Source organism: Muntiacus reevesi, chromosome 8 (assembly GCF_963930625.1).
Source record: "Muntiacus reevesi chromosome 8, mMunRee1.1, whole genome shotgun sequence".
In the NCBI taxonomy this organism is placed as follows: Eukaryota; Metazoa; Chordata; class Mammalia; order Artiodactyla; family Cervidae; genus Muntiacus; species Muntiacus reevesi.
In genome coordinates, this window is record NC_089256.1 from 17,770,863 (window position 1) to 17,798,192 (window position 27,330).

Here is a 27,330-nt window from a genome sequence, read left to right on the forward strand (position 1 = left end):
TTCTAGAAAAATTTCATCCTTATGATTCATTGTCAGAGACACAACTGTGAGCCCGGAAGTTCCTAGAACATTGATATATCTGATTCCTCATGTACATTTAACCAAAAAAAGCTCTTTTTCAGGAAATAGGATCTCTGCTGGATTTTTTTCTTTTGGTTTTTTGGTTGTCTTAAATTAGAAAGTTAGGAAATTTCTGAAATAATAATTTACTGCACTTGTGTGATTTGGCATAGTATATTTCAAGAAAAACATTCAAATTCACACGTTGTCAATTTTGAATCTTATTTGTTAGCACCATGGCCTTTTGAGGTTCATGTGGTTTTATTTCCAGGTTTGCTGGTGTTGTAGCCCCACCATCTGTAACCCATCGATGAAATCATGAGGTCCCTGAGTTCCCAGACCCCTCAACCTCTTGATAATGCTATTGTTAAAGAGTTCCAAAGTGACCTGGGCTGCCTTGGGATTAAGGGGAGAAAAGAAAAGTGAATTTTTCAAGGCTGCTGAAGCAAAAGGTCATTAATGTTCACAGTACACCTTAGAGATTTATTAAAATTGGAACAAGTTTGAAGTTTTCCTTTGCATAATCTAGAAGGAAAATAATTGTTAAGCTAACTAAGAGTATAAATCATTTTATAAGAAATGATCAGAAACGCAGATTGTGGAGTCCATTAGACCCAGGCTTAATTCCTAAGTCCGTCACTTGGCAGCTGTGACTTACCATCATGAGCCGTATTTTTACATCTACAAAGTGAGGCTGACAATACTTACCTCAAGAGATTTTCTCAAGAACTATGTGAAACACTGTGCAGTTTGTTATTAGTGTTAGTATTAGTGGTTAGGAAAACAGGCTATTTTTAAAAGAGATTTCTAGAACATTATAGGCTTCACAAAAACAAAAAGTATAAATGTTTCCAGCTTTTCTCTCTTTTCAGCTCTCATGGGAAGATTCAGTGTTTATGCACTGAAAGCAGGAATCAAGGGGGCCTGAGCATGATTAAAGTTGTGAGAGGAAAGGAACCTAGAGGGCAGATTAATTTGTAAAGTAAAGAGCTCTCTATGAAGGAAAAGTAATAAGGAATCTAAAAGTTTTGAGGACTGAGAGAGAATGGTCCTGGAAGTTGAGGGGATATCCAGGAAGAGGGAGGAGCATAGCAGTGTGACCCTTAGGAAAATCAGATAAGTCAGGAACGTTTGAGGAAGTGTTGTGCAGTGTAATTCCCCAGTTGCCACTTTTATTGAGAGTCTTCTTTAAAAAAAGCTTTTTTTAAATTGAAGTATAGTTGATTTATGTCTTAATTTCTACTATATAGTAGAGTGATTCAGTTATACATATACACATTCTTTTTCATATTTTTTTCCATTATGGTTTATCACAGAATATTGAATAGAGAGTTCCTTGTGCTATGCAGTAGAACCTTGTTGTTTATGCCTTCTATATGTAATACTTTGCATGTGTTAATCCCAAACTCCCAATCCATCCCTCCCCCAGTGCCCCCTCGGCAAATACAAGTCCGTTCTCTCTCTCTGAGTCTGTTTCTGTTTTGCATATAAGTTAATTTGTGTCATATTTTAGAGTTCACATACAATTGATACATGTAGTATTTTTCTTTCTCTGTCTGACTTAATTTAGTGTGATAACCTCTAAGTCCATCCATGTTGCTGAAAATGGCATTTACTCATTCTTTTTATGGTTGAGTAGTATTCCATTATTTTGTGTGTGTGTGTGTGTGTGTGTGTGTGTGTGTATCACATCTTCTTCATACATTCATCTGCTGGATTTCCACATCTTGGCTATTGTTAATGGTGCTGCTATGAACATAAGGATGTATGTATTTTTTGAATTGTTGCTTTGTCCATAAACATGCCAGGAGTGGGATTGCTGGATCATATGGCAGGTCTATTTTTAGTTTTATGGAAAACCTTCATACTGTTCTGCATAGTGGCTACACCAATTTACATTCCCACCAACAATGTGGTAGTTGTTGTTCAGTCACTCAGTTGTGTCCAACTCTTTGCAACCCCGTGGATTGCAGCACACCAGGCTTCCCTGTCCTTCACCATCTCCTGGAGCTTGCTCAAACTCATGTCCATTGAGTTGGTGATGGCCATCTAACCATTTCATCCTCTGTCATCCCTTCCTCTTCCTGCCTTCAGTATTACCCAGGATCAGGATCTTTTCCAATGAGTCGGCTGTTCATATCAGGTGGCCAAAGTATTGGAGACTCAGCCTCAGTCCCTCCAATTAATATTCAGGATTTATTTCCTTTAGGATTGACTGGTTTGATCTCCTTGCTATCCAAGGGACTCTCAAGAGTCTTCTCCAACACCACAGTTCAAAAGCATCAATTCTTTGAAACACAGCCTTCTTTATGGTTCAACTCTCACATTCATACATGACTACTGAAAAAATCATAGCTTTTACACACGGACTTCGTTGGCCAAATGATGTCTCTCCTTTTTAATATGCTGTCTAGGTTCATCATAGCTTTTCTTCCAAGGAGCAAGCGTCTTTTAATTTCATGGCTACACTTACCATCTGCAGTGATTTTGAAGCCCAAGAAAATAAAGTTTGTCATTGTTTCCACTGCTTCCCCATCTATTTGCCATGAAGTGACGGGACTGGATGCCATGATTTTGGTTTTTTGAATATTGAGTTTTAAGCCAGCTTTTTCACTCTCCTCTTTCACTTTCATCAAGAGGCTCCTTAGTTCCTCTTTACTTTCTGCCATAAAGGTGGTGTCATCTGCATATTTGAGGTTATTGATATTTCTCCCAGTCTTGATTCCAGCTTGTGGTGCATCCAACCCAGCATTTCACATGATGTACTCTGCATATAAGTAAAATAAGCAGGGTAGCAGCATGCAGCCTTGATGTACTGCTTTCCCAATTTGGAACCAGTCCGTTGTTCTATGTCCGGTTCTGAAGACATTATGAGGATTAATTCATTTAATTTAGTACAGCTCTATAAGGCAGGAGCTATGATTATTTTCATTCCACAGATGTTAAAACTGAGGTACAGAGGAGTCAGTTAACTTGGCCAAAGTCATACACAGGGAGTAGCAGGGCTTGTGTTAGCATCAAATATTCTAATGCTGGATCCATACTCTCGTCCTCTATACCAGAGTTACCAATTACCAGGCCATGGACCAGTACCCAATAACAGTCTGTGGTCTGTTAGGAATCAGGCCATGTAGCAAGAGGTGAGTAGCACTTCAGAGAGTGAAGCTTCATCTATATTTACAGCTGCTCTCCATCACTCACATTACCGCCTGAGTTCTGCCTCCTGTCAGATCAGTGGTACCATTAGATTCTAATAGGAACATAAATTCTAGTGTACTTGAATTATCCTGAAATCATCCCCACCAGGTATGTGGAAAAATTGTCTTTCATGAAACCAGTCCCTGGTACCAAAAAGGTTGGGGACTATTGGCATCTCATACGTAAGATGAAAAACCTCAATGGCAGTTTGCCTTGTTTTATAAATGGTTGGTTTGTAGTCAGCAATCTTGCCACTCAAGTGTGGTCCATAGGCAGTGGGATCAGTGACATCTGGGAACAGTCTCAGGCCCCCCACTCCAGACTCTTGAAACAGGAACTATGTCTTAACAAGCTTTCCACGTGACCCATGATCATGCATAGCCTGAGAAACTGCTCCAGGATATGAATATGTAGGAGATGGGCTGTCTTATTAGTATCCATCATCATGCTTGCCGCCTATGAGTAGAGTTACTGTTAATCTACAAATAGGTTGAATAGGAAATAAATTCACAAGTTGAGGGAATAATACCTGCTTTCTCACCAACTGAGTGAATGATGCCTGTGGCCTCTGGACCCACTGCAGCAACAGGCACATAGTAGATTCCCCATCATATTTCTTGCACTGAGACGAAAATGTTGTGTGATAGAGACATCCAGCATAGTAGCATTCTGCTGCAACGTTTAAAAAGGCTGGATAATGCCAGGGCAAGCAGAACGGAGATTATGCACTTAATCTTAATGCAGCTTTAAGACAAGCTCTGCTCAGCTGGTTCCCCTGTGAACTGGAGGTGATTCTCTTCTCTCTTGGGCTCTCTATTTTCTTGGTGCTGTGTGCAACTCATTCAGAAACTAATTAAGTTTCAGGATCAGTTTGTCCTGTTAAAAGAGTGTATATATGCTGAAGAGGTGGTTTTTTTTTTTTTTTAATAACTTAAGTTTTCCAAGTGAAAGGACAATTATAATTTGCTGCTAAAATTAGCCAAAAGTCAGCTTTCATCAAAATAATTCTCAGCAGACATTAGTCTCTGTAAAACCAGAGTATTGTAAGGAAGGCAACAAACGGATTTACATAGGCCATGGAAAATGTATTGATAATCTGGCCGTATTAATCCTGTCCTCTAACAGAGTGTGAAATTACTTGTTTACTCCACTTATCTGGGGCTGGAGGTAGCTGATCACTGGTTGACAGAGCTGTATTTTGTGATCACCTTTCAACCATGAGCTTCACCTGGGCCAAGGCCAAACGGTCTGACTTCACTGACCTGTATACCACCTCCAAAGTCAAGGTCAGGACTCCTGCTACATCTGGGCCGCCAAAGGAATTCATGATCTCCAATATGTCCATCTAGGTATGGCTTTCACTTGTGCATAGGTGTGTCCTATATCCCATCCCTTGAAAGTAGGGGTCTATAGTGGTTTCATCATCAGTATATAAATATTATCAAGGTGAACACTATTAGGGATACAATAAAGTATAAGAAGTAGTCCCTAACCTAAAGTAGACTAACCACTGTGGTAAAATAGACCCTGCCGATACTCTGCCCAGTTTCCCTTTATCAAGGTAGTGCATCTATCCTCCAGTGCCCAATACATGTGAGTGCTGGCTGCTAATGGCTCACAGCTGCCCTTTTTCTGGAAACTTGACCAATTACTCTCAGCTCATGGGTGACTAGGACCAAATCTGAGGGGTTATGGTTCCCCAACTCTAGCATAACTGTAAGCCTGAAGGAGCCAAGGAAAGAACCTGTATTCCCAAAGCATTGTGAGAGCCATGGAAATGGAGTCGCCCTACAAGACTGGGTCATGTTGGGATTTGGCTCACATTTCTGGTGGCTAGACATCCCATGATCAGAGTGCCATCATGGTTGGATGAGGGCTCTTTTCCCACTGTGTTTTCACATGGCAAAATGGCCTGGAGAGTTCTGTGGGTCTCTTTTATAAGAGCACTAATGTCATTCATGAGGGTTCCACCCTCTTGAGGCTTCACCTTCTAATCTCATCACCTTCAGGGATTAGGATTTCAACCTTGGGGGTGGGGCACATTCAGACCATAGCAACAGGAAGCTAGCCAACGGTGGTCTGTTATTCAGTGGAGATCAGTCTCTTAGGTCCCTGAACAAAAGAAGAAGGGGGAAATCAATGAAAAAAGGAGAAATAAATAATGACCTTATACAGCCTTAGACAGTCATAAGTTTTTTTCTCCTCTAGTTCAACCATTGTATTGGCACTAGATTGATTTTTCTTGAATGATTATTTCATCATCTATTTTCAAAGCTCTCAATCCCCCAAATCTTCACCATCGCCTAAAAGAATGATTCATTAAAAAGTTTTTGGATCATATACCCAATTGTTTAAAAGAAAGTCTCTAAACATGTGCCTCCTGTTCATTTTTTTTTATTCACTTATTGACAATTTAAATTTACTATCAACTTAGAATACTCAGAATAGCTCAGAATACTACATACACTTATAGCTTAGGATGTCATTCATGGTTATGGCATAAAAGAAGCTTTCCTAATAGTTTTAAATTATTTTAGGCAACTTTTGGCCTATGTGATCAGATTGTTACATGTTTTACTATCTACCTTCAAAATATGTGAGAGTTATCAGCTAATCAATGTATATGAATCCTCAGACAAACTACTGATTTGAGAGGCAGCTCTGTGCTCTTAGGTGGAAAGTGTTATGCCCAGACTGTGGACTGAAAAGACAGAATGAATTTAAGGGGTCAAGTAGAAGCCTGAGCCTAGAGTAATAGCAGAAAATCAGAGAGAGTTTCCAGTTGGCAGTGGGAGAATGAGTGATTTAACCTTGAGAGCAGTCAAATTACAATAATAGCTCCATTTTTGGAGCATTTACTGTATACTTGGGCTTCCCTGATAGCTCAGTTGGTAAAGAATCTGCCCGTGATGCAGGAGACCCCTGTTTGATTCCTGGGTCTGGAAGATTCACTGGAGAAGGGATAAGCTATTCATCCCAGTATTCTTGGGCTTCCCTGTGGCTCAGCTGGCAAAGAATCTGTCTGCAATGCGGGAGACCTGGGTTTGACCCATGTGGTTGGGAAGATCCCCTGGAGAAGGGAAAGGCTACCCACTCCAGTATTCTGGCCTAAAGAATTCCATGGACTACATTCCATGGAGTCACGAAGAGTTGGACACAACTGAGCAACTTTCACTTTCACTATATGCTTGGCATTGTGCTAATCACTTTGAATGTATTATTTCATCTGCCCTTCATATCAGCTTCAAGGTAGGTACTCCAAGAGGGGTTAAGAACCCTGTTCAAGTTTACATAGTAAGTGAAGGAGCCAGGATTTGGCCCTGGAAGGAACTATGTGTCTTGACAGTCTTTTTTCCATCACATCCCAAGACGCAGCCTTAGAGTAGGTGTCCCATTCTATAACCACACTTGTTTTATATAGAAAGGAGTCCTGGATGAAAGGAGCCAGACTGAAAAGGTTCCCATCTTTGTGACATTCTGGAAAAGGCAAAACTGTGGAGACAGTAAAAAGAATCAGTGGTTGCCAGGAGTTAGGAGGTATGAATAAATAGAGCACAGAGGATTGTTAGGGTGGTGAAACTACTCCGTATGGTAATACAATGGGTGTTCAAGTTCAGTTCAGTTCAGTTCAGTTGCTCAGTCGTGTCTGACTCTGTGACCCCGTGAATTGCAACACGCCAGGCCTCCCTGTACATCACCAACTCCCGGAGTTTACTCAAACTCATGTCCATCGAGTCGGTAATACCATCCAACCATCTCGTCCTCTGTCATCCCCTTCTCCTCCTGCCTCCAATCCCTCTCAGCATCAGGGTCTTTTCCAATGAGTCAACTCTTCACATGAGATGGCCAAAGTATTGGAGTTTCAACTTCAGCATCAGTCCTTCCAAAGAACACCCAGGACTCATCTCCTTTAGGATGGACTGATTGGATCTCCTTACAGTTCAAGGGACTCTCAAAAGTCTTCTCCAAAACCATAGTTCAAAAGCATCAATTTTTTGGTGCTCAGCTTCCTTTATAGTCCAACTCTCACATCCATACATGACCACTGGAAAAACCATAGCCTTGACTAGATGGACATTTGTTGGCAAAGTAATGTCTCTGCTTTTTAATATGCTATCTAGGAAAGTAATGGGTGTACACATTATTATACATTTGCCCAAACTCATGGAACATGCGACTCCAAGAATTAACCCTGATGTGAACTGTAGACTTTGGGTAACTATGATGTGTCAGTGGAGGTTCACTGATTGTAACAAACATCAGTTCAGTTCAATCGCTCAGTTGTGTCTGACTTTTTGTGACCCCATGGACTGCAGCGCACCAGGCTTCCCTGTCCATCACCAACACCAACATAATGGAGATAAAAAGGTGGCAAATGGGATATCCCTGAACCTTCCTCTCAATTTTGTTATGAACCTAAAACAGCTCTTAAAAAAAAACAGTGTTTAAGAAAAATCGGGGGGGGGGGGGCGGGGGGGTTGGAAGGGATGGACATGGCTATGAGTCTATAAGGATAGGGCCAGTTAGAAAGAGGTAGCAATGCCTCCTAGAGATAGAAGAGGCCACTCAGAACTCAGCAGAGCAGTGTGGATCCAAGGAGTCAGTTAATGCTTTGGGAAAGCAGAATTCATGAAAGATAATCTGTTCTTATCAAAAAGTTGATAGATAATTTTTTTTCCAATATTGTCTGATACAAAGCCTGTTCATACTTGGCTATTTTTTCTCTGTGTGCCTTTTTATAAATCAGAGTTCATATATGCTACGCCTTCTATGTTGCTCTAATAATTGGTCTGCTCACAGTCTGTAAAAATAGAGGAACCATCATTTACTAAGCTGTGCATTTTTGATTTGTGCATTTTCTACATATGAATAGAATTTATTTAAAAGTAGAATGATTCTGTATGGAAGTTGAAATAAGTCAAGGATATTGTCATATTCACTGTTGCTTGGTAGACTCAAACAATTCTTCAGTCAACCATTTCGCATATGATAAATACTAGTGTGGGCTAAGAGAGAGAAAACTGGCATTCTAGTCTTAGCTCTGCTGTTAGAATAACTGTGTGACACAGTTAAGGTACCCAGTCCCCTCTGAGCTTGGATTTCCTCATGTATAAAAAGCAAATGCCCCAAATTCCCTATAATTTTCAGTATGATAGAGGATAGAGCAATTCTCACCCTCAAACTAATCCCATAACACATATTGAAACAGAATCTCAGCTCTTCCCAACTGCAGGCTCCCCTTACCTGATATTTTAGAGCAGAGATTGGGGAACATTTCCAATTGGAAGGGCCAGGGAGTAGGTATTTCAGGCTTTGCAGGCCTTGCAGGCTCTGTTGAAAGTACTCTGAGCTGCTGTCTATTAAGATATCCACATACACTATATAAATGCATGACAAGGCCTGTGTTCCAACAAAACTTTATGTATCAAAGCAGGTGGCAAGACAGATTGGGCACACAGGCCATAGTTTACCCATTTCTGTTCTAGGACATAACTTTTTGGGATTCAGTTCAACTTCCCTTCAGCATATATGGGAAAAACCATCTGTTCACAATAATTAAATAAAATAGGGGATGAGAGACTTGGAGGGCTTCCCTGGTAACTCAGCTGGTAAAGAATCTGCCTACAATGCAGGAGACCTCAGTTTGATTCCTGGGTCAGGAACATCTCCTGGAGAAGGGATAGGTTACCTACTCCAGCATTCTTGGGCTTCCCTGATGCCTTAGATGGTAAAGAATCTGCCTGCAGTGCAGGAGACCTGGGTTCGATCCCTGGATTGGAAAGATCCCCTGGAGGAGGGCATGACTATCCACTCCAGTATCCTTGCCTGGAGAACCCTCATGGGCAGAGGAGCCTGGTGGGTACAGTTCATGGGGTCACAAGGAGTTGGACATGACTGAGCAGCTAAGTACAGCACAGCACAGAGACTTGGAATATACAAGGGAGGGAGAGTAGAGAGGCTTATGATGCAGGACTGGGAGAGAAAATTCCAGTGATATCTGCTATGAAGGAGAGGCATTGTCACTTTGGAAAAATTGGCTTTTGGCATGGAGCTAGCTGCTAAGTTTGGAGAAACAGCTGGTGTATGTGTGTGTGTGTGTGTGTGTGTGTGTGTGTGTGTTTGCAGGTGTGTGGGTACATGTATGTGTAAGAGGTTACAGTGTACTCCAGCCTACTGTGGTATCAGATACCAAGGGGACTCACTGACTATTTGTTGAGAAAGGGAAGGAAGAAGGATGGATTATCCTCATTTATAGATGAAGAAATTCCACTGTGGGACTCCAGTGTTGTTTCTCATAAGGAATCTACAGGGAAGCAGAATTTCATGGGAAGGATATTGATCTTACCCTGGAGAGGATCTGTCAACATCTCTACAGGCCCAGCCCTTCTCAGAAGAGGAGAGTATTGTTGGGCTCAGAGTTCCCTATAATCTGGAGCTGCGGTCATGCAAAGTGTCAGTGAAAGGTGGCCGTGTGAAGACAGGAAGGGGGGCTGCAGTTATTACTTGCGGCAGCTGATTCTGTAGGTTAGGCTTTATGCTCTCCCTAAATGGTCACAGTCGCATTTCTGACATGGCAGCAGGAGCAAGGAAGGGAAACGGACTTATGAAAATGGACTTATGCGTTTGAGTCAGGAGATCAGAAACATCTTGGGAAAGGAGGCCAGAGTTTGGAGAAAGGAAAATTGTCCTTCCCTGTGCCATCACACAGAAGCTGGATTTGGGGGAAATCTTAATATCTTGGAATGTCTTAAAATTGATGAATTAACAACTATGTAAAATTTCACACAAGCCATGCTCTTACTAGAGAGCTGATTAAGGTTTGCAGTCTGCTGCACTAATTCAGTAATATAATTTCATAGACTAAAAATTTTGCTATGCAAATGTATGCAAATCATATAAGAAAATAGTGTTCTTAGCCAAGTGCATTAGCACCTATTTCTTTGGTTTTGTTTGTTTGTTTCACTGGAACTCTGGCCCTAACAGATAAATAATATATTCAGTACTCAAAAGTGTGTGTTTAACATTTTCCTGAAGGGTGATTGAGAGACTTTCTCTTTTGACAAATACTGTAGTGATTGGCATGTCTGTTTTCCTCTTTTTCTTGCCTAAAACAGAATGAAGAAGATGAGCAACATTTATGAGTCAGCTGCCAATACACTGGGAATCTTTAACAGCCCCTGCCTGACCAAAGTTGAGCTACGTGTGGCATGCAAAGGCATTTCCGACAGAGATGCCCTTTCCAAACCAGACCCCTGTGTCATCCTCAAGATGCAGTCCCACGGGCAGTGGTTCGAGGTAGGCATGTCCAGTGAAATGGAAAGAAGCATGGCAGGAGGAGAGATTCGAAAATGTTTTGGCATTTCCTGTCTTCAGGTGGTTTATTTCGGTGAGACAGAAAATTCTAGAAATGAATATGATCACATTTCTGCTCGTATCATGATTTTTTTATTTATATATTTATTTATATATTTAAATTAAAAAATTTATATTAGAGTATAACTGATTAACAATGTTATATTAGTTTCAGGTGTAGAGCAAAGTGATTCAGTTATACGTATATATGTATCTATTCTTTTTCAAATTAGTTTCCCATTTATGTTATTACAAAATATTGAGCAGAGGTCCTTGTGCTTTGCAGTAGGTCCTTGTTGATTATCTGTTTTATATATAGCAGTGTGTATATGTTAATCACAAACTCCCAATCTACCCCTCCCCTCCATCCTTCCCCCTCTGCTAACCATAAATTCATTCTCTAAGTCTGTGAGTCTGTTTCTATTCTATAAATAAGTTCATTTATATAATTTTTTTAGATTCCACATATAAGCAATATCATATGATATTTGTTGTTTGGTATCTGAATTTTTTCACTTAGTATGATAATCTCTAGGTCCATCCACGTTTCTACAAATGGCGATATTTCTTTCTTCTTATGGTTGAGTAGTGTTCCTCTGTGTATATGTAACATATCTTCTTTAGCCATTCATCTGTCAATGAACATTTAGGTTGCTTCAATGTCATGATGTTTTAATACTGTGGATATTTTGACATTTACCATTAATTTGTGTGCTCATTGTGGATATAGTATCTCCTGGGGATGGGCAGCAAGGACTGCTTTACTGGGGCCACATCACACACTTATTTTGGGGGAATAAACTTAACATTAGCTAAACTTTATTGGGTGCTTATTAAGTATCAGGCACTGTTCTAAGTGCTTTATGTAAAACAACTAATTTCATCTGTACAGTAATCCTATGAGGAAACAGAAAGATTAAGGATTTGCCCAGAATCATCCAGTTTATAAGTGGAATAGCTAACATTTCCCAGTCAAGCTCCAGGGCCTGAGCTCTTTATTGCTATTTTATACTTACAGTGCCCATTGGTATGGCCTTTGATATTTTGTGTGGCAATACAGCATGTTGAATTCTGCAGTTGGGTTTTGTTGGTTTATTTAAAATTGAAACAAATTGAACAAGGAATGGTTTTTAAGTTTGGGGGGGTAGTTATTGTTTTCTTTGTTATGCTGCTGCTGCTGCTGCTAAGTCGCTTCAGTCGTTCCTGACTCTGGGCGACCCCATAGACAGCAGCCCACCAGGCTCCCCCCGTCCCTGGGACTCTCCAGGCAAGAACACTGGAGTGGGTTGCCATTTCCTTCTCCAATGCATGAAAGTGAAAAGTGAAAGTGAAGTCGCCCAGTCGTATCCGGCTCTTAGCGACCCCACGGACTGCAGCCTACCAGGCTCCTCCGTCCATGGATTTTCCAGGCAAGAGTACTGGAGTGGGGTGCCATTGCCTTCTCCATTTTTTATTCTAGGTACCTGGTTCAGTTCAGTTTAGTCTCTCAGTCGTGTCCAATTCTTTGTGACCTCATGGACTGCAGCATACTTCCCTGTCCATCACCAACTCCCAGAACTTGCTCAAATTCATGTCTATTGAATCGGTGATGCTATTCAACCATCTCATCCTCTGTCATCCCCTTCTCCTCCTGTCTTCAATCTTTCCCAACATCAGGGTCTTTTCAAATGAATCAACTCTTCACATCAGGTGGTCAAAGTATTGGAGCTGCAGCTTCAGCATCAGTCCTTCTAATAAATAGTCAGGACTGATTTTCCTTTTGGATGGACTGGTTGGATCTCCTTGCAGTCCAAGGGACTCTCAAGAGTCTTCTCCAGCACCACCGATCAAAGGTATCTTTTCTTCGGCGCTCAGCTTTCTTTATGGTCTACTTCTCACTTCCATACATGGCTACTGTTAGGAATGTTTTAAAAAGATCTGGTCTCAGGTGAAATTTGGGATAGGGAGGAATAGGGGATGCAGCTGTGGAAGCAATTATTATCATCTCTAAGGGAACGAGATGACCAGCAGAATTTGGATGAGGGTTTTGGATCCATGCTGAGTAGGGCAAGTGTACACAAATACCTTGCTTGGATCCCTCAGGACAGGCTTCAGTCCTGTTTCTATCTGTTTGCATGGAGCTGACAGGTGCTTCTTTCGGGGCCAAGGTCTTCACTCCACAGTAAGAAAAAGTTTCAGAAGATCTCATAGGTAGTAGGTTTACTTACTTGTACATATGTGATAAAATTTACTTCTCTGAAAGAATAGTTTGTTAGAAGTTGGTGAGCAGATGAAATGCAGGTGAGAAGGTAATAACACACGAGGAAATCAATGACAGATGGCAGAATGGGGATCTTCCTTTAACCTCCATCTTATCCAGGGCTTATATTTTAAATATAAAATAGCATTCACAGGAATCTCAATGTGTAATGTCTCTTTTTCCCCTTCTAAATATTCTCCCTGGCTGTTGTTGGACTTCCCTGTCTTTTATTTTTTGTTTAACAAAACTAAGTGGAATATCTACATTAGGAAAAAGAGACTCGTGGAAAATTAGAGGAAAAGACTTCATCTCCTAAGGCTCCCTTTACATCATTTGTTTATTTGTATACATTTCTTTTCAGTCTTTTCCTTCTGGCATTCATATTCTTACATGATATTTATGATGCACATAAAATTTTCTTTTGTGATTTTATTACCTAGCAGAATATGTTTTTCTCCATATTGCTATAATATTCATAATTTTAATTTTAAGCCTGCATTATCTCCCATCAAGTAGATTTATTTGATCATTTTTCTATTTTTTTTCACTTTTTAGTTGTTTTCAAAATTACCCTATTTTAAATAATGCTGCAGTATCCATCTTTGAGCATAAGGCTTTCCTCTTCCTTTTGGATTAGTTCTATGAGAGTCTGTCAAAGTGGAACTCGTGGAACCGGATAGGACACTGTGGGGGCTTTGGTGCATTTGCCAAATTGCTTTTCCAAAACAATCTTCTACAGAGTTACTTGAAGTGTGTTTGCACACAGCTACCAGCTTGCAAACATTTTGTTACCAGTGCACAGTGAAATCAGAAACTTGTGCCACACTGTAAGCTAATTCACTGCTTCCTTCATCTCTAAACTCTTCCTTTTTAAATAGTGTCAGCTGAACTTCCAGCATCCTTAGTGACATGATTGAGTTATATTTAGGAACTTTTGAGAAGCACTTCTCTATTAAATTTTAGTCTTAAGAGTGTACATTTAGGGTATAGTTGGGAAAATAGAGCCCACATCAAGTAGCTAATAGAAAAGATTTAATACAAATAACTAGTAACAAAAACATTGGAAATGTTGAGAAAGTGAGTAGGCACTGTGTGAAAACCCAGAGATTAACAATAAGGAGGTGCTGGTTGATTTAGGGTAGAGCAGTGGTGTGCTGAAGCTAGCTCATAGAGGTTTGTGAGTCAGTTGTTAAATCTTCAGGAAATTTGGCAAGCCTGGGTGTAAGTATTTATACCATAGATATTGGCAGACATTTCAAATCGGAACTTTAGTTCCCATCAGGAGAACCAGTTGTTGAGCATTTGCTGGCCTACCACTGGGCTAGAGGGACAAATGTTAGTACCAGCTGGACCACCCAGCAGAAGCTGGATTTGTGGAAGGAGGGCCTGTGTCATGGGAGCCAGAAAGGTAGAGGAAATGCAGGCAGTGCTGGAAACATTGCCAGAAAAGGGTGTGAGGAAGGAGTGGCATCCCAGGTCTCCCATCTGTGTCTTCCAGTGACCACACCCCTGGTGGAAGCCTGTTGCCAAGGTTGCAGGAAGAGTCTGGAACACATTTGAAAATACCAAGGTAGCTGACTAGCCGGGAAAAATACCTATAGCCTCAGATATGCAGATGACACCACCCTTATGGCAGAAAGAGAAGAAGAACTAAAGAGCCTCTTGCTGAAAGTGAAAGAAAAGAGTGAAAAAGTTGGCTTAAAGCTCAACATTCAGAAAACAAAGATCATGGCATCCGGTCCCATCACTTCATGGCAAATAGATGGGAAAACAGTGGAAATAGAGGCAAACTTTATTTTTTGAGGCTCCAAAATCACTGCAGATGGTGATTCCAGCCATGAAATTAAAAGACGCTTACTCCTTGGAAGGAAAGTTATGACCAACCTACACAGCATATTAAAAATCAGATACATTATTTTGCCAACAAATGTCCGTCTAGTCAAGGCTATGGTCTTTCCAGTGGTTATGTATGGATGTGAGAGTTGGACTATAAAGAAAGCTGAGTGCTGAAGAATTGATGCTTTTGAACTATGGTGTTGGAGAAGACTCTTGAGAGTCCCTTGGACTGCAAGGAGATCTAACCAGTCCATCCTAAAGGAGATCAGTCCTGGGTGTTCATTGGGAGGACTGATGCTGAAGCTGAAACTCCAATACTTTGGCCACCTGATGCAAAGAGCTGACTCATTTGAAACGGCTCTGATGCTGGGAAATATTGAGGACTGGAGGAGAGGGGGATGACAGAGGATGAGATGGTTGGATGGCATCACTGACTCGATGGACATGACTTTGAGTAAACTGTGGGAGTTGGTGATGGACAGGGAGGCCTGGCGTGCTGCGGTTCATGGGGTCTCAAAGAGTTGGACATGACTGAGTGACTGAGCGAACTGAACTGACTAGCACATAGACCTTCTGACAACTCTCAGTAAGTGAGAGAATAACGCACTCAGTCATGAAGTAGTACATATTTATTTAGTGCTAACACATGCCTTTTAGTGCCAGTTCAGTGGGTGGTCCAGTGCTCAAAGTGAGAAGCACCTGACAATCTATTTAAATCACACACCTCCTACATTCTATGTTTAGTGAAAGCTGGCAAATGTGGACATTGCCCTGGGACATAACTGATGCACATTCTTCTGTATCTGTCCCTTGGAACAAGACTGGATTTACATCTCTGTTCTTCCTGAAGAGCTACAGAATTCAGAGAATGCCTTGCAGAATATAATTCACGCTGGCTGTGCCAGTTCCTGGGTGTCTTTGTTATGTGGAATCCGGTAACTAAGTGAGGAAAGAAAGAAAAAACCTGGGAGGCTGAACTTCCTTGCATAATAAAGAGATTGTTGGGGGTGTCAGGGTGAGAGAGAGAACTTCTGTTTCAGAGAATTTTGAAGCTTGGCAAAAGAGACTCCGTGGAGATAAGCACCGTCCACCAGAACTTCCTACAGTGATGGGAATGTTCTGCATGTGTACTGGCCAGGAGGTAGTTGCTGGTCACAGGTGGCTCCTGAGCAGTTGAAAGCTGGAGTGTATAACTGAGGAACAGAAAAATTTAATTACTTAAATTTAATAAATTTGAGGGTAAATAAGTAGCTGGTGTGACTTCAGAGTCTCCTTGGGTGGTAAAGAATTAAGGTATGTGGGGAGATGAGGAAAGGGAGTTTGTTAACATGTTATATTCACAGGATGTTGTTTTTATAGCTAAAATTCTTTTGGGGGAGATATACCTAGAGATTGGCATCCCTTTGTTATTACTTGTGATTGCTGGCCGTTTGCTTTTTGTAATAGTATTCCATCCAGAAAAGGCCCTGTTATGCCCTCATTTACAGTTCAGATACTACTGCAATAATTATAACTACCTTCAGATGCCCTGCTCATATATGGTGAGGGGGAGTACTCTTTAATTGGCTGTAGCCTGTTTGCAATTGAAGAGAACATTTGATCTCTGAAGTGTATCATAAAAATGTAAGCCTGATTGTCAGACTCTAGAGGACCTACAATCCGACCTTCTGTGTTATTAACCATTGTTATTGTTCAGTTGCTAGGTTGTGTTAACACTTTGTGACCCCATGGACTGCAGCATGCCAGACTTCTCTGTCCTCCACTGTCTTCCGGAGTTTGCTCAAATTTTTGCCCATTGAGTCAGTGATACTATCTAATCATCTCATTCTCTGTTAATGGTATTGAGTCAATAAGAATACATACTAGTTTGTGTCTCTTAAACCCCCTCCCCTATATTATCCTTCCCCACTTCCATCTCCCTGCATGTAACCACTAGTTTATTCTCTGTATCTGTGAGTCTGTTTCTGTTTTGCTATATACATTCCTTTGTTTTATTTTTTAGATTCCACTTGTAAGTGATAACATACAGTATTTGTCTTCCTCTGACTTATTTTGCTAAGCATAATACTCCCTAGGCCCATCCATGTTATTGTAAATGGCAGGATTTCAATTTTGGGGGGAGAGGAGTAATATTTCATTGTGTGTATATATATATATATATACACCACTTCATTAGGATATATTGTACAGTACAAGGAGTTATAGCCATTATTTTGTAGTAACTTTAAATAAAGTATAATCTATGAAACTACTGAATCACTTTGCTATAAACCTGAAACTAATATAATATTGTGCATCAATTATACTTCAAAAAAAGAGTTGAAGATAAATTGTGTCTTTGAAATATTGGGAATCAGTTATTCTCAAATGTAGAACAGACTGTCGCTCTTTGCAGACCAGCAGGGTTTGGAGTGTATGTCTGAGGGCTGAGGAGCTGGAAAGGATGCTTTTTGTTTCTTCTCAGAGTATAAACATGAGATGTTAAAACTTCTGGTAAGTCTTTAATGACCATGATTGTAACTCTCAAAAAGGAATGGAAAGGAAAACTTGTAGCTTGGAAATATATTCCCAATGGAGAATTTCAGGCCTGTCATTTAATTTCCCTAATTTAATTCATACCCATTTTAAAAATCACTCCTGCTTCTCAACATGTAATTGTGACAGTAAATGGTAGAGTTCACTGTGGTGAGGATAATTTAGAACACATTTCGTCTTCCAATGAAGGATGGAAATATTTCCCTCTGACTTCTAGTGAGTGCTGATATTCACTAACTCCCAGAAATGAAGCTTCTTATGTAAATGGAATAAATTGACACTTCTCAGGGATTTGAAAGGCAAGAGCCCTTGTGAACTGGAGACTTTTATTCAGTTTCCAGGAGCACATCCTCTCTTCCCTGGACGTGCTGGATGTTCTCCATGGAACAGAGCTACACTCCTGGTACCCTGGCCCTTGGCAGAGATCTTGTAAATAACACAGTACTTGTCTTCATTGGAAAAAGCCAAATGATCCCCCACACTACTAGAATGTTGTTCCATCACCTCTAATTCCATTTTCCATTTAATTCCATCATAGGAAGCTCTAAGTAATTCTGAAGATGAATTACCCTTGGATAAATTCCATATGAAAAGATATTATGATGAGTCACATGCTTTGGTAGATTGTTGGTAATAATTGTTAATAATCAATGTGGTTATATTCAATACGTTATCAGTGGATATTAATGCAAGATTACTGTTGTTTGTAATAATAAAGTATGCATATAATACTTTACATTCAGAAAACCCATCTACTTATATTACTTCATTTATTTCTCATAATAGCCCTGTAAAAAGGTGGCACAGACATTGAAATTAACCCTAGCATTAACTGAGTACTATGAAAAAGACGTGGTTTGTGTCCTCAATGACTTCAGGGTCCAGTAGAACAAAGCCCATCTCAGAGACAGAGGCTTTGGAGACTTAGATGGTCAGGTGAACTTGAGAAAGGGGGCTCAAAACAAGGTCCTAACTTAAACCCCTTCCTTTCCTTGAATGTGTGGAGGATAGTCTATTTCAAGGGCTCCTAGGCTACCTTTGAGGTAGAACTAAAAATCAATCATTCCTCCATCCCTCCACTATTTCCCATCTTCTCTCACCACTCCCCACCTACCCAGAGGTAGGGTCTATATACCACATGACCCAGCAGCACCAGGAGAAATATGGGTCCATGGTGGTGGGCTTGCCCACTCCCAGATAAGCAGGCTATGAACTGTTTTCAGAGGTTCTTTCTTGACTGGAGGGCTCATGGAGGAGTGGAACTTGTGGAACAAGTTTCTTTCATGCTTGGGTAAAGAGTGAGGCAGGATCCTTTTGTGTATTGAACCAGGAGATAGTCCAAGATAGTAGTTTCACGTATATTGGAGATTTTCAATTTTCTGTTGCTCCGAAGTACTAGAATTTTATGAAAATGGGTTAGACAATGTGAACATTTAGGTGTAACAAGATAAAGTAATCATCTCTAATTGTTAATACCAGCCATGTATCCATCATTTTACATGTTTTCCTTCTAATCCTCATGACTGCTCTGCAATGCAGACTTTATTAACCAAGTGAGAAAACTGAGGCTTGGGCCAAATTAATAAATCAGCAGGTTCCAGAGCTAGTCAATGGTAAAGCTGGAATCTGGTTGACTCCAAAACCCACATTCTCTCTGTTTTCCCAGAGGTCGAGAATTTAAAGCTAAAGACCTCTATTTAATCTCCAGACATGTTTGAACTTCATGGTGTTTCAACAAGTTTTGTACTGGTTTACAAAATTTAAAGACCAGGAGATTTTTCATAAAACTCCAGATCTTTTGTTCCTTTTGTCAGGAAGACTGGTAACATTAATTCTTGTGAAGTGATGGTCAGCAGCTGCCCCCTATCCAGAGACCAAGTGTGTCCTTGTGCTCACTTGGAGGATGCCTTCTTCTCTCACTGGGATGACTTGAATGGCCCCCTGGAGGTGTTTGAGTTCAGACCATACTCCTGCAACTGCTGGGCTGGGCCTCTGAAACAGCGAACCTCTCAGTTGTGGACTCAGACAAGAGCTGAAAAATGAAAATTAAGTCAATTAAAGCATTCCCTCTGGATATCACAAACAAGCTCCTTTCTTGAAAGATTTTCTGTTCACACTTTGCTGACTCGCAGCATTTGAGTAGGTAACACCTAGCATGATGGATGATAAAAAACAAGTTTCCTACAGTTGTTCACAAAGTTTCCACTCTGGTTTCACATCAAACTGCTATTTGGGAAACCTTTGATGTTGCTTTCCACCTCCTCCTCAACACATCCTTAAATGAGAATAATTTCTTTTCTTTAAAAAAAAAAAGAAATTAATTTTGGTGATATTAGAAACCTTACCCTGAGCACTGAATAGGAAAGGAAACAAAATATTAGAAGCAGAAAATATTTCCTTCCTGCCGCTGGTGGTTACATCCCTGTGACTAGGAACTGCATTGCTGTGATCCTCACTCAAATTATGATGCTTCTTGGATGAAAGGGAAAATTACTGGATTGTGTAATATGTGACTAAGTAGTTTTTTTAATCATTGAAATCAAGTTTTCAGTGTTATGATATCTGAGAGCAGAATGACACAATATGAGAAATTTGAGGTTGCGAATGAGAAAAAAACCAATTTGATGGAAACTTTTTTTTACTACTAATTCTCTTGGGGACCTGGAAGGTGATTTACCAGCTGGAAGGATAATATCAGGCCTCCTGAAAAGAGGAAAGCACCATGATAGGGGTTTCACTGCCTCCTTACCTCAAACAACTGGTAAGGTACACTCTGGATAGAAACTCAGCATTGGTTGTCATGGGTTTTGTAATGTGTCTTGATTTCCTATGTTGAGTGTTTGAAAATGTGATTCTGGGCAGGGAAAGAAGATATCTGTGATTTAAAGCTCTCTGTCTGCAGCTCAAACCACCTGCAACATTTCAAAGGAGATATTTTTCAACACCTTTTCTGGGTATTCATTTTAATATTTAGTCACTATAATAATCATCTTAAAATTATCTTTCCTTTGTAATTTCAATTGATCTTATCTTTTTATTAACTGTAATGGTGGTTTACTGATGATGATACCTTAAATATATTGAAAGTTATCATGAGATGTATAAGGCACTCTTTTTAAGCACTTTACATGTGTCACCCTATATAAATATCAAAACAACCCTACAAATTGTCATATTAAGTGTAGATATTTTATAGAGAGGCACAGAAGATTTAAGCAACTTGCTCAATGGTCACACAAGTTATAAATGGAGAAGCTGTGACAAATTGAATCCAGACTGCTTGACCGCAGACCCTGCTGCGAGGACCCTTCACTGCCCATCTCTGAGAATAAAGCATCCCAGTCATTGGGTGTCTGCTGTGTGCCATGTGCTGATTTTTTACATACATATTCACAGAGTTCTCACAACAAAGTTAGCAGACAGGAACTGATTACTCATTTTACAGGTAAAAAAAAATGACACTCACATAGGAAAGGTACATGTCCAAGGTCACAAGGCTAGTTAGAAGTGGTATTGGGACTTGAATTCAAATCTTCATATCTCCAGTGCCCACGGAGCTGGAGTGACCTTGGAATGCCTCCTAATTTATTATTGGCCGGCAGGATAGTGATAGTGCTGATGCTATAGGCTCTGCAATTAGACGATTTGGGTCATATGTAAACTTACACAGAAGCCTTTCCTTCCCTGGCCCTGCGTTCTCTCCATCTACAACATGGAGGAAACAATAAAACCTGCTCCATGAGTTTACTGTTAATGTAAGGATAGAATGAAATGATCCTTAACAGAGCCCCTGTGGCATAAACATTAAATGTTACTTTGCTTAAAGAATATAATGTGTGCAAAACTAACGTGGTTCATATATTACGTAGGATTCCATATGTAGAAGATGTTATCAGGGGATACCTACATGAGGTGTGTTTAACGCCAGCAACAAGTTTTTGCTGGCTGCCTCATCCAAGTGTTTTTGGTTCCATTCTTTGTGTTAAAATAAGAGAACTTTCAATCAAAAATTTTGACAGGCCTCTAAGTTTCTCCCAAGCCTCTGACTAACCACTTTGATTGATCTGTTTTGGCTCTCCTGGTAGGGAATTATCTAAGCCTCTTCCTCCCCTGCACTCCCTGCATCTTGAAGAAGATGAATAGTCTTGAAGCAGCTTCATTTTACTTGTCTGCGTTCTCTAATCTGTGAATGGGAATCAGAGAGGCCGTTCTGATAACCTTGCCTTTCCATCTTTGCTTCTGTACCAATGTCAGCTAGCACTGTTCAGCAGTCTTAGAAGAGAAGTGACAAGAAAATGCTTCCTTCAGGAAGCTCCAGATGTTCTCAGGGTCAGTTTATAGGCTAATTAAATATTTTATCTCTATTCAAGCTCAGAAATGTTCAGCTGCCTGTCTTGGCTAGTCTGTTTTCAAATACTTGATGTTTCAAGACCTTCTTCCAATTTGAGAATTCAGTCTTAGTTTCTTCTTGAGTGTGAAGACTAGTTCTTATTAAAAGATTATAGTTTGAGAACTTTGTATATAAATAAGAATTTTTTTAACTTTTTATTTTATTTTTAGAAAGTTATTTATGAATTTAAATTGGAGGATACTTACTTTACAATATTGTGATGGGTTTTGCCATACATTAGTATGAATCAGCCATAGATATACATGTGTCCCCTCCATCCTGAACCCCGCTCCCACCTCCCTCCCCACCCTATCCCTCTAGGTTGTCACAGTGCACTGGCTTTGGGTGCCCTGCTTAAGTATCAAACTTGCACTGGTCATCTTTTTACATATGGTAATGTATATGTCTGAATGCTATTCTCTCAAATCATCCCACCCTCTTCTCCCACTGAGTCCAAAGTCCATTCTTCATATCTGTGTCTCCTTTGCTGCCCTGTATTAACAATGTTGTGGTAGTTTCAGGTGGACAACAAAGGGACTCAAGCTTCCTTGGTGGCTCAGACTGTGAAGAATCTGCCTACAATGCAGCAGACCTGCATTCAATCCCTAGGTTAGGAAGATCCCCTGGAGAAGGAAATGACAACCCACTCCAGTATTCTTGCTTGGAGAATTCCATGGACAGAGGAGCCTGGTGGGCTGCAGTCCATGGGGTCACAAAGAGTCAGACACAACTGAGCCACTAACACTTCCATACATAAATATGCATCCATTCGCCCTCAAAGTCCCCTCCCATCCAGGCTGCAGAGTTCACTGTGCTATACAGAGGGTCCTTGTTGGTTATCCATTTTAAATACAGCAGTGAATATGTCAATCCCAAACTCCCTTTCCCCCATCCTTCCGCCTGGAAACTACAAGTTCATTCTCTAAGTCTGTGAGTCTGTTTCTGTTTTGTACAAAGTTCATTTGTATCATTTTTTTTCTAGATTCCAAATATAAATGAAATCATATGAGATCTGTCTTTATCTGACTTACTTAGTATGATAATCTCTGTATCCATCCATGTTGCTGAAAATGGCATCATTTTTTATGGCTGAGTAATATTCCATTATATATATATATGTATGTATGTATATGTGCATATATATATATATATATACCATATCTTCTTTTTTAAAATTTATTTATTTTAATTGGAGGCTAATTATTTTACAATATTGTGGTGGTTTCTGTCATACATCGACGTGAATCAGCTGTGGGTGTACATGTGTCCCTCTAATACTCCATATGTAATATTCTATAATGTTGTATTCCATTGTATATACATACCATATCTTCTTTACCCATTCATTTGTCAATGGACATTTAGGTTGGAAGCAAGAAAATTTGGTACCTTTTAAATACTCACTTGGAATTCTAGCCTTTTCAGAACAACTTCTGAGGAACTGGGATTTGTGGTAGGAGAACCAATATAAGTCTACCTTTCTTGAAGCTTTCCTTTTCCAGTTTGTTCCAATTACTTCCGCTGTATAGCAATCACCCTAAATTTTAACAGCTTGAAACTACGATTTTTTAAATATGATGGATTCTGTGACCTCAGACAGGGCCCAGTGGTGCTGGCTTATCTCTGACCCCCAGGGTCCAGGGCCTCAGCTGGGAAAACTAGAGAGGATGGCAGGACTTGAGGCTAGGGTTCAAATCACCTAAAGGCCCTTCACTCTCATATCAGTCTAGGACTTCCAACTGGAGCATCTGCATGTGACCTTCTATGTATGGTGATCTCAGGGAAATAAGTAAAGTGGTGCATGCTTCCTATCTGGTTAAATATGGATGATGAAGGCTGAAGTCCCTCTTCTGCTTCCTGACACCAGTTTTAAGAATAATGTATAAGAAATAGAGATGCTGACATAGAGAACAAACATATGGTCCCCAAAGGAGGAAAAAGTGTGGGATGAATTGGGAGATTTGGACTGACATGTATTCATCACTATGCATGGGATAGGTAACTAGTGAGAGCCTGTTGTATACCACAGGGAAGTCTCTGGTGATCTAGATGGGCGGGAATCCCAGAAAGGAGGGGATATGTGTAAACATATGGCTGTGCAGCAGAAACTAGCAGAACACTGAAAATAAACTGGAAAAAAAGAACAATGCATAAATATTATCACATAAATATAAAGAAGAAATAAAGGCATAGCCCTTCCACAAGTTTTTCATAGATTCCCCATATCAATCTATGAAAGTCAGTACTGTTATTTTTACAGCCAGTTTACAGATGAGAATCTGAGATTCAGAGATCCCATAATAAAATTTCCAAGATCATATAGTCTATTATATGGTACCTGCTCTCCAAAATCTGACTCAAAGTTTGGGATTCTTTAGTTGCATAATAAATCCTCTCCCACTAGTATTCATCATTCAAATCCTGGCCCTTTCTGAGAACCCAGTACACCCATGGCTGTGGGAGCCACTTGAGCCCAAACACAACTCTCTATATCTATTTGCACTTCATTGTTTACTTGCCCACTCCCTGCCTGCTGCCTTGAAATTTGCTCAACTACATCTTCCAATCCCAGTAAATACCTTCCACACTGATTTACTGGCAAAAGAACAGTTTATCCCATGGGTCAGCCATGATTCACCTACCATGGTACACATGTAAGTGGTTCATTTTTTCTTCATTTAGCAAACACTTATTGAATTTCTACTATGTGCCAAACACTGTACCATCCATGAGCTGGAAGAACAGCAGGTAGTTACACACAGCCCCAGCCTTTTGTGCAAGTAAAGAGAATAGAAAGTAAACAATGAATGTATAACCTCTTGTCAGGTAGTGGCAGTACTGGGAAGAAAAGTGAAGCAAGGAAGAGGATGAAGAATGCTGAGAGCATCATCAGCTTAAAAATTATGGTTAGGGAAGACTTCTCTGACTATTAACTTGTGCATGGGTAAAGAGTATTCTAACAGAAGGATGGGCAGAGGCCATGGTAACACAGGTTTGCTAGACTTTCTAAGGAATAGCAGGGAGGCAGAATGAATAGAGAACAGTGGTGTTAGAAGGCAGGAGTGAGAGGAAGGTTGTAGGGAGGCAGTGAAGGGCTAGGTCCTATAGAGACTTACAGGCCACAGTAAGGATCCTGGGGGTTCCTGAATTTTACCCCAACATGGAGGGCATGGAAGGCTTGGGGCAGGGAGTTCAGTTCAGTTCAATCAGTCATCTCCGACTCTTTCCAACCCCATGGACTGCAGTATGCCAGGCTTCCCTGTTCATCACCAACTCCTGGAGCTTGCTCAGACTCATGTCCATCGAGTTGGTAATGCCATCCAATCATCTCATCCTGTTGTCCCCTTTTCCTCCTGCCTTCAATCTTTCCCAGCATCAGGGGCTTTTCCAGTGAGTTGGCTCTTTGGATCAGGTGGTCAGAGTATTGGAGCTTCAGCTTAAGCATCAGTCCTTCCAATGGGTATTCAGGACTAACGACCTTTAGGATTGACTAGCTTGACCTCTTTGCTGTCCAAGGGACACTCAAGAGTCTTCTCCAATACCACAGTTCAAAAACATCAATTCTTCAGCACTCAGCTTTCTTTACGGTGCAACTTTCACATCCATACATGACTACTGGAGAAACCATAGCTTTGACTAGATGGACCTTTGTCAGCAAAGTAATGTCTCTGCTTTTTCATATGCTGTCTAGGTTTGTCATAGCTTTTGTTGCAAGGAGCAAACATCTTTTAAATTTCATGGCTGCAGTCACCATCTACAGTGATTTTGGAGCCCAAGAAAATAAAGTCTGTCACTGTTTCCCTTGTTTTCCCATATACTTGCCATGAAATGATGGGACTGGATGCCATGACGTTCATTTTTAGAATGTTGAGTTTTAAGCAGGCTTTTTTTCCCCCCCCCAGTGGGTTTTGTCATACATTGATATGAATCAGCCATAGAGTTACACGTATTCCCCATCCCAATCCCCCCTCCCACCTCCCTCTCCACCCGATTCCTCTGGGCCTTCCCAGTGCACCAGGCCCAAGCACTTGACTCATGCATCCCACCTGGGCTGGTGATCTGTTTCACCATAGATAATATACATGTTAAGCAGGCTTTTTAACTCTCCTCTTTCTCTTTCATCAAGAGGCTCTTTAGTACCTCTTTTCTTTCTGCCATAAGGGTGGTGTCATCTTCATATTTGAGGTTGTTGATATTTCTCCCGGCTATCTTGATTCCAGCTTGTGCTTCATCCAGCCCGAGATTTTCCATGAGGTGCTCTGCACAGAAGTTAAATAAGCAGGATGACCACATGCGGCTTTGTCGTACTCTTTTTCCCAAGTTGGAACCAGTCCGTTGTACCATGTCTGGTTCTAACTGTTGCTTCTTGACCTGCATACAGATTTCTCAAGAGGCAGGTAAAATGGTTTGGTATTCCCATTTCTTTTTGAATTTTCCACAGTGTGTTGTGGTCCACACAGACAAAGGCTTTGGTATAGTCAATGAAGCAGAAGTAGATGCTTTTCTGGAACTCTCTTGCTTTTTCAGTGATCCATGGATGTTTGGTAGTTTGATCTCTGGTTCCTCTGCCTTTTTAAAATTCAACTTGAACATCTGGAAGTTCTTGGTTCACATACTGTTGAAACCTAGCTTGGAGAATTTTGAGTATTACTTTGCTAGCATGTGAGATGAATGCAGTTGTGCAGTAGTTTGAACATTCTTTGCCATTGCCTTTCTTTGGGATTGGAGTGAAAATTTATCTTTTCCAGTGCTGTGGCCACTGCTGAGTTTTACAGATTTGCTGGCATTTGAGTGCAACACTTTCACAACATCATCTTTTAGGATTTGAAATAGATCAGCTGGAATTTTGTCACATCCACTAGCTTTGTTTGCAGTGATGCTTTCTAAGGCCTACTTGACTTTGTATTCCAGAATGGCTCTAGGTGAGTAATCACACCATCATGGTTATCCAGGTCATTAAGGTCTTTTTTGTATAGTTCTATATATTCTTGCCACCTCTTCTTAATATCTTCTGCTTCTGTTAGGTCTGTCCTGTTTCTGTCCTTTATTGTGCCCATATTTGCATGAAATGTTCCCTTGGTATCTCTAATATTTGTGAAAAGGTCTCTAGGTCTTTCCATTCTATTGGTTTCCTCTATTTCTTTGCATTGATCACTTAGGAAGACTTTTTTATCTCTCCTTGCTATTCTTTTTAACCCTGCATTCAGATGGATATATCCTTCTTTTTGTACTTTGCCTTTCACTTCTCTTCTTTTTTAGCTATTTGTAAGGCCTCCTCAGACAACCATTTTTCCTTTTGGCATTTCTTTTTCTTGGGGATGGCTTTGATCACCTACTCCTGTTCAGTGTCACTAACCTCTGTCCATAATTTTCTGGCACTGTGTCTATCAGATCTAATCCCTTGAATCTATTTGTCACTTCTACTGTATAATCATAAGTGATTTGATTTAGGTAATACCTGAATGGTCTAGTGGTTTTCCCTATTCTCTTCCATTTAAGTTTTGAATTTTGCAATAAGGAGTTCATGATCTGAGCCACAGTCAGATCCCACTATTATTTTTGCTGACTGTATAGAGCTTCTCCATCTTTGGCTGCAAATAATATAATTAATATGATTTTGGTATTCACCATCTGCTCATGTCCCTGTGTAGAGTCATCTCTTGTGTTGCTGGAAGAGGGTGTTTGCTATGACTAGTGTGTTCTCTGTGTGTGTCAGCCT

At 40.4% G+C, this 27,330-nt stretch overlaps 1 protein-coding gene and 1 pseudogene across 1 annotated transcript in view; both read left to right on the plus strand.

Annotated features, from left to right (window-relative positions):
• Window positions 1-27,330, plus strand: part of CPNE4 (copine 4) — a 653,986-nt gene that overhangs the window by 136,064 nt on the left and 490,592 nt on the right. The window contains exon 2 of the mRNA XM_065942642.1: window positions 10,374-10,554. Within this exon, the coding sequence (XP_065798714.1) occupies window positions 10,375-10,554 (180 nt within the window). The 5' untranslated portion in view covers window position 10,374. The remainder of the gene's footprint in view (window positions 1-10,373; window positions 10,555-27,330) is intronic.
• Window positions 12,568-27,330, plus strand: part of LOC136173512 (activity-dependent neuroprotector homeobox protein-like) — a 43,428-nt pseudogene continuing 28,665 nt past the window's right edge.